Source organism: Cyclopterus lumpus, chromosome 7 (genome assembly GCF_009769545.1).
Source record: "Cyclopterus lumpus isolate fCycLum1 chromosome 7, fCycLum1.pri, whole genome shotgun sequence".
NCBI lineage: Eukaryota > Metazoa > Chordata > Actinopteri > Perciformes > Cyclopteridae > Cyclopterus > Cyclopterus lumpus.
The window spans coordinates 1,547,794-1,555,636 of record NC_046972.1 but is presented as its reverse complement, the minus strand read 5'-3'; the positions used below and the strand labels follow the sequence as shown (position 1 = coordinate 1,555,636).

The 7,843-nt window shown below is 41.7% G+C and overlaps 1 protein-coding gene across 1 annotated transcript in view; it reads right to left on the bottom strand.

Moving 5' to 3' along the window:
• Positions 1–4,713: 4,713 nt before the first annotated feature.
• The window catches only part of tnnc1b (troponin C type 1b (slow)), a 6,252-nt gene continuing 3,122 nt past the window's right edge, over positions 4,714–7,843 (bottom strand). Inside the window, exons 4-6 of the mRNA XM_034537169.1 lie at positions 7,657–7,771; positions 6,859–6,995; positions 4,714–4,861 (exon numbers count right to left, since the gene is read on the bottom strand). Of these exons, the coding sequence (XP_034393060.1) occupies positions 4,830–4,861; positions 6,859–6,995; positions 7,657–7,771 (284 nt within the window). The 3' untranslated portion in view covers positions 4,714–4,829. The remainder of the gene's footprint in view (positions 4,862–6,858; positions 6,996–7,656; positions 7,772–7,843) is intronic.

Here is a 7,843-nt window from a genome sequence, read left to right as displayed (position 1 = left end):
CTTCGGCAATTTTATCTAAGTCCTCACTAATGAGCGTTACCATGGTTATTGGCAACAGCAGTCTGTTCATAGCAAATGTCCCTGACCATTCTTTTGGCAGAATGGGACGTAACTATTTCTTTGGCCCACAGATCCACCATACATCAGCTAGTGCGGTGGTTTGGTTATTGAATAGTTCGCTGGTTAGGTTAGAACATCCGGTACAGTCAGGGACAATTGTTCCCACTTTTATGGTGTTATGACAGTAGTTAGAGGGCAACTCACCCAGCTTCCCATACCTGTTCGTACCGTTTCCAAATAAGCAAGTATAATAACCTGGGTAGGACAGAACCCCCATAGGCGGCATTGTGGGTGATACTGCAGGGAACAAGATACTTAAGGTTTTACAGTTATTTATAACTTCTGGTCCTGGTGAAAACAATCTCATCATGCATTCAAAGCCAGCGACATCATTTACTGGGTTGATTGGAAAAGGGGCAGTGGTCAGTCTGGGACGAGCAGCAGCGCATGCTAAAGAGCTAGATAGGTTTTGAGTTTTGGCCGTATACCTAAGTTGTTGAAGCCTGCGGCGTCGTCGTCAAACACAAAACACTTATTCTGAGCTAACCCTTCGTTTACTGGTCCGTCATTTAGGTCTGCGATTGGATCTGTCCCATTAATACAAATAATATGCCTAATAGCATCTATTTCAGTCCAGTATTCAAAAGTTGAACGTTATTAGTCTCTTCTTCTAAGCTGGTTTGCTTTGTCGAGGAAACGAATAGTTTTCCTGCAGGTACTTACTTACCCTTTTTAAGTCAGGCTAGATGTTGTCCATCAGGCATCTGGAGGAGGCCGTGAAAACACGGAGTGTAGCCCGGTTAATTTAGTTTTATCCCCAGTCTCACAATGGGAGTGGGTTTTTTTATTGGCAAAGTAGCTTTACAAATTAAACTGTCCTTTTCAGGAAGTTACAAAATGATTGAGCGTAGCCAAGAAAGCAGAGCGCCCCAAAAAGCAGAACAAGCAAGCAACAACGCAACAACGCAACACTCAACTCTCAACGCAACGCTGATACATATCTGTACAGAGTATATATAGGGAGACGTGCCTGCTCTCTGACACAGGTCCCAGAAGCCCTTGCGCCTTATCAGACACGGCACAGGCAATGATGACTTCCGTGTACGTGCCTGCTCTCTGAGACAAAGGTCAGAAATCGGTCCCAGAGGCCATGACTTCTGTGTGTGTGTGTGTTTTAACAACGTATGCACAGGTAAATACAACAAGCCATAGGTTACGGACTCCATTAAAACCTGTTTCCATTTCCAATTGGTCATTGGCAGTAAAATTGGCCAAAGCATTGGATTCTAGTTTCACAACTATTTATTCAGTATGGGTCGCTGAAGCTTTTGTTTTTGATGTTACTTCTATAGTTATGTCCCCGATGCGGTCTTTGCCGGACTCGTGAATACCTATAGAGTAGGTTCCTGAATCTGTTAGTTTTGGGTGAGTTATGGTCAGTCCTCCAGGGTTACTATGCAAATGTATCAGCGGGTTTTGTGCCATTTTGAACAGGTAGAACCTCTGAATCATATGTGGCGTTTTTGACTGGCGGGACGCTGCCCCAATCGGTACCCGCCGTTATTACCATTTCCCACCCTTTGTACTGAGTGACCACACATAGGTAGTATACTGCATGCTGCGCTCGCCATCTCATGAGCGCTTGTACATAACAGTCCCAGAGCAGACAGGACTCGCACTTCTTTGTCCGATGACCAAAAAGATGACCAGGACGGCAAAGTTAAAATCAAAACAAGTGGATTTATTCAAGTGCGGTAGAACAAAAGTCTGGTGACCAACACGATCAACAGGACAAGCATGTTTGGCTGAAAAATAGAAGGAGGAGTCTCTTGTTTTAGACTTTGGACTCCTCTGGTTGGAGCACAGGGTGGTCCCACCCTCTTGGCTCACGATCCCACCTCCAGCGTTTGTCTAATCAGTGTGTGTGTATGTTGTTCGATAACCAGGATGCAGTTCTTGTCTAATCTGTCTCAACTTTAGCAGAGTTTCTGTGTCTGAGTCAGCTTCAGTCACGTCACGTAACAGTTTTTATCTGAGTCTTAGTTTGTTCAGTACTTGTTCACTACTTGTGAACATGTTGTTTTCCTCTTATGTGGCGTTTGATAAGGAATGGATGCCTGATGCAGAATGGATGCCTGGGTACAATGTTCGTATTTTACTTAATTAACAGTTGTAAGATTAACTGCCGGCTGCATCCAGAGTATTTTTCCTCAGCATACTGTAACTAACGCACATCAAACCTCTTTAGTTTTTTAGTTATTGGCTTTTACTTGTAATTCATTTTGGTTCACACAAACACTCTCCATCCATTTGATACTGGCCCGGCCTGGCCCGTCTGTCACATTTTAAAAGTCATTGTGGCCCCTGAGCCAAAAAGTTCCTGCTCATCCCTGTCTGTCTTTGAGTCTGTCTGCTCATCTGAGTCTCCTGCATCGTCTTCTTCACCAGGCTCAAACTCATCGTCATCTCTCTCTCTTTCTTCATCTGAAAGCTCCAAATCTAATTCTCCCTCTCTCCGCTACAAAATCCTCTCTGCTTGAGTTCTGTCTCCTACAACAGTGTTGAGTCATTAAATAGATATATTTTGTCCTGGTGTCCACTATAATTGACTATTATTATTTTTTTAATTGTTGTTGTTTGTTTTTTGTGCATTCAGTACCTTTTTTTTTTTTAAACAAAAGATTATAGAATCTTCACCCCCAGCAGATCATTTTTTACACATTTTACGGAGAGGAGAATGCGATTCCAACAGGCTTTTTAATATACAATATACAACATTGTCGCGAAGACTTTCAGTGACACAGCATCCATTTAATCCTCTGTTGAAGCTGAAAATCGTGGCGTGGAAAATCGCCCTGCTTCGCCCCGGGACCTGTACACGCCCGCTAAGATCAGAGAGTTAGGGAAACAGCCGGTTGAGAGGGAGGTGTTAATAAGATGGGTGAGAAAGGGAAGAAGGTCAGGATACTTATGTTTGTTTTATGTACGGCTTTTCTGCCGGAGTTAAGTTTATCCTTTTTCTAAATACATAATTTTGAGTTGGAAACCACTGTTTATCGTCCTGTTTTGTGCACTCAGACCTCACAAGCTGATCCCAACCTCTCAAGACATCACAGTGGTGGAGAATGCCAAACACGGAGGGGTGGGTGAGAGTGAATGTCCATCAGGGATTTAACCTTTCGCTTTGCACAATTGAGAACCAGTGACAACGCAATGGAGGAAATGCTTAAGCTGCTGGTGCAAAGTCAACCAAGAGTGGTGAAAAGAGAGACTCTACAGATGACAAACTGCAACTTTGCTGAGAGGATCGGCTCTGTTGATTTTTACAACGAAAGGCTGGTGGTTTATCGCAAGAGGGTGGAGATGAACTGTCCATCTTGACAAGCGTCGTATAACACCAGTCTGACTCGGAATCATCCCCCCTCGCAATCGCGAACACCCGCGGGGAATGGACACGTGCGTTGCTATATGTGTGTGTCTGTATCAATACACTTTGTTTTAAAATAAAGGAAAATACCCTGAAATGGCCCAGATGAGTTGTGATTTGTTCACTAATGTGCCGGGGAAACGATTGTGGGGGGGAATCGGCTGTCTAGGGTAAGGATCTATGGCCCAATGAACATCTTAGGGGCGTGTCTTGTTTTTCAATGCTCATAACATCAACACTATTGGGACTAATCACTCGAAATGTGCAGCATATGTGCACATTGCATTCCTTAACATGCGATTTGAACACTAGGGGGCACTACAATAATTCGCCAAAGTTGGCCGTTTTTCGCGTTTCTCGCTCGTTTTTGTTACTTTTCGCCGTTATAAATTTAAGGTTTTTTCCCACAAAAAAGATCCGATCGACTTTAATCTTCTTTCCAGGATGATCTGAAGGCCTTGAGGATGATTATTCACTGACTTTTCACGGCTTCTCAGTTGTGTGGCCAGGAAGTTGTGTGGCCAGGGTTGATTTTTTCATCACTTTTTTTTCTACCCTTAACCCAATGAGATATCAAAAACGGTTGACATATTCTAGGTCATCTGGCTTCAATGATCTGATTGATATCATTTATTTATGATTTGGACCCAGAATGTAGTAAAGGCAGTCGATTTTGTGTTTTTCACAAAATTCAAAATGGCGGAAAATCTAAGTAGGTGGACCTTAGGGGTCTGAGAGGCATTTTTTGTAGAGCAGGAGGATGGAGGTCAACCTGGTGCAGTGGTGGCTTGTGGAGACCAACCCAGTGCAGCTGGTGTCATGGTTGACGGCGCAGAACGATGACAGTGAGTAAACAATGAATGACCATGTGTGAGAAATAATTGGCAGACGTATGAGGATTAAGGGGTATGGTCTTCCTTACTGAACTTGCACTTCAAATCTGTGCAAAGTCATGTAAAGAGGAAAATAATAAAGATTGTGTCACAGCCGAAATACTTATAGCCCTGACTATGCACATTGTTTGGTCTCTAATATGGGATTTAATACCTTCCAATCTACAATATTCTAAAAGAATAAAATAACTGTATTATTTTAACAAAGATTTAAGATTGACATATAATGACAGACACAATATGTAATTAAAAAAAATCTTTTTAATGGAAAAAATCCTTTTTATATGACATTTTAATTCATCATCATTATAATAATAATAGAATAAAAGACAGGACAGGCATCCGCTGAGGACAGGTGTGGTTGTATTGTTAAATGCAGACTAAAGATGGAGGCATATCTTCAGGAATCGCCCTAGATGATGCTGCAGTGAGGCCTCCATCTGAATCCTTTATTCAACACCTTTCATGAATTCAAGGAACTCTGTCAGAGAGAATGTACAAAGTCAATAAATATATATACGTATAGAAGACATGACATGTCATTGATTCTCCTGTTTCTAAAACCCAGTAGTATTGAAGTTAGGAGAATATGATCATTTACGCTTTTATATCACCCGACTACAACATTGCATTTTCAGCTGTCTCAACAAGTCACCTCTGAGCTGTCTAATGGCCCAGAACACTGCTGCGAGGCTGTTGATGATGATTACTCATATTAGACCTGTTTTATTTTCTTAACATTTGCTTCCTATTAAGTTCAGGATTCACTTTTTAAATTTTAAGGCCTATCCACCCTTTCACGTATATTTTTGCAAAATAGCTGTTTTCCTCCTTCATTCTAAAAAGAAAAATGATATCCACACAAGATTACATTTTAAAACTTTGTTCAGGAACAAGGACTACGCACCAAACATATCTCCTCTACACAACGTATTTAAATACAACGGACACATTGACTTCCTCTTTGTCCTTCTTCAACCCCCTCTTTCTCTCTCTCTCTTTCTCGCTCTCTTTGATGACAGGTACCACGGGGGGACTCTGCATAATCAGACCTTCCAGCCCCCATTCAAAAGTCTCTACTCCCCAAATTCCCACCATCCACCGAAAGTCATCTGTCCGTCATTGGTCTCCTTCATTCATGATTCACCCTTTCATTCCTTACCCTACATCCCAGCACTTTGAGTGGTTGGAAGACTAGAAAGAGGCTATACAAATACAAGTCCATATACCATTACTATTTACTTGCAGTAACTTTTTGCTTTTTGAATGGATCTTCATCAGGTCCCAGGTCACTGGGCCCAACTTTAGCAATGAATATTTTAATTTTGTACAGTCAATGTTTTAAATCAACATCGTTCTAGCTATGCATTACCGCTTTGTGTAGCACCATTACACGGCAAAAACAAGTAATAATTCATGAAGATGCAACAGTGCCCATCTGTGAAAAACAGAAACAATGTTTAATGTTCAGTTTTTAAGGTTGTATTATGCTGTAACTGTAAGACCCTGTTAGTTTTCTGCCTCTGCTAATCACTCATTCCCTCCACCTGCCACTCCTCTGTCTCCTTGATTAGTTATGCCCTTCACCTGTGGTTCCCCCTATATATGCTCCCATTCTTTCCCTTGTCCTCCGCCAGATTGTTGTTTGTTCTCCGTGTGACTTCGCTATCCAGCCTGTGTTTTTGATTTTGAGACTTTCAGTAAAGATTCTTTTGTTCACATGCCTGGAGTCCTGCCTTTTTCTCTCTGCGCCTGAGCCATACCCTTCCCCCCATGTCAGTAACTAATCAAAACTCAGGATTAGTTAAATTATCGGGACAAATCGGACACGATACGAGATTCAGGAGTACTGCCCCTAATTCTAAATTTTTTAATTCTTAATTTCTCTTGCATTCTGACGCCTCTGAGCAAGGTTATTTAACCACGTCTGCCATTAGTAGATGTGTGTATGTTGCCTTTGTTTCCCTGTCTACTAGTCAAGACCGAGAGCAGAGTTTGTGAAAATCTTCACCGTGGCAAGATTTTTTTTCAGGCACCTAAATTGCCATTTGGGAATGGGCAAAAGCACAAAATACATTAAAAAAAACGACATTTACAAAAATACCCCTCTACTTGTGGACAAGGCCTTGATTTTTACATATAAAGCTCTGCACGATCAGGTGCCTGAGACCTACTCCAGTCTCATGTCGCTAGTAGAGTACAAGGCTTTTATTCTGTGGAAACTGATGGGACTTGCACAGCTTCACAAGTTACAAGTAGAGTACCGGCTTTTAATTTTTGATTATTTTGACTGATTCTTTCAATGACAAAGGAATGCTCATAATTGTTGTGGAAGTTGATGGCAAACATACAGTATGTTGTTCAGTTCGGAGGACTTGATGTGTCCTGCCAACTTTAATTGCAAATGTAAAATCTTTGCATTTCAACATTGTAGGATACATTGTGTGTGTTGTGTTACTAATGTGCTGGCACCCGTACCATCATAATCAATTTTTCCATCATTGTTTTTGTCACCATCCTTCATCAGCTCTTCAATGTCATCTTCAGTTATGGCCTCTCCAGTGGACGCCAACATGGTCTTCAGCTCTTCTAAGTCTATGTAGCCATCTCCATTCCTCAACACAAGAAATCAGTTTTATACTCATCTGGAATATTTTTTTAACCTCTTTAACACCAAGCTATTCTGACTGTACTATGCTGAACCACATCATGCCTTCTAGGGTTGGCATGTTTTGGCTATCAAAGTCACCAAAAGAGCTTTGTTTGACAATAAACTAGTGGAAGTCAGTATTGATTTCTCTTTTATTAAGGTGGCTCAGTAAAAAGCAGGGTCATGATGGGCAGGTGCATGGCGCCTTCCCTGGTGGCCCCTGCTATCAGTGTGTGAATGGGTGAATGATGATATGTTGTGTTAAAGCGCATTTGATCAATCAGAGGATCGGCGGTTCGATCCGCTAGCCCAGTTGATGTGTCCTTGGGCAAGGCACTTTAGCCCAAATTGCTCCCGTAGCTGTGCCTACGGTGTATGGATGTGTCTATAAATGTTAGTTACTCCTGATGGACAGGTGGCACCTTAGCCACTGCCATCAGTGTGAATGATGACATGTAAAGTTAAAGCGGTCCGAAGTGATCGGAAGACTAGAAAAGGTCCATTTGAGTTGTCAGAAGACTAGTGCTATACAAGTACAGTCCCTTTACCATTAACTAAGTGATGTGTCTTTAGCATTTTTAAGTGGCTTTATGCAGTGAGAGAAAATAAATACAAAGAAAACCTACTTGTCAAACATGCGAAACAGTTCAGCCAACTCCTCCTCTGATTTTCCTTTGCTCTCCTCCTTCATGCAGCGAACCATCATAACCAAGAATTCATCAAAATCGACTGTGCCACTGCCTGTGAACACACACCATGATATTGTAAAGACTCCATACCTCTACATCATATTTGTAGTTATTAGACCTCTCT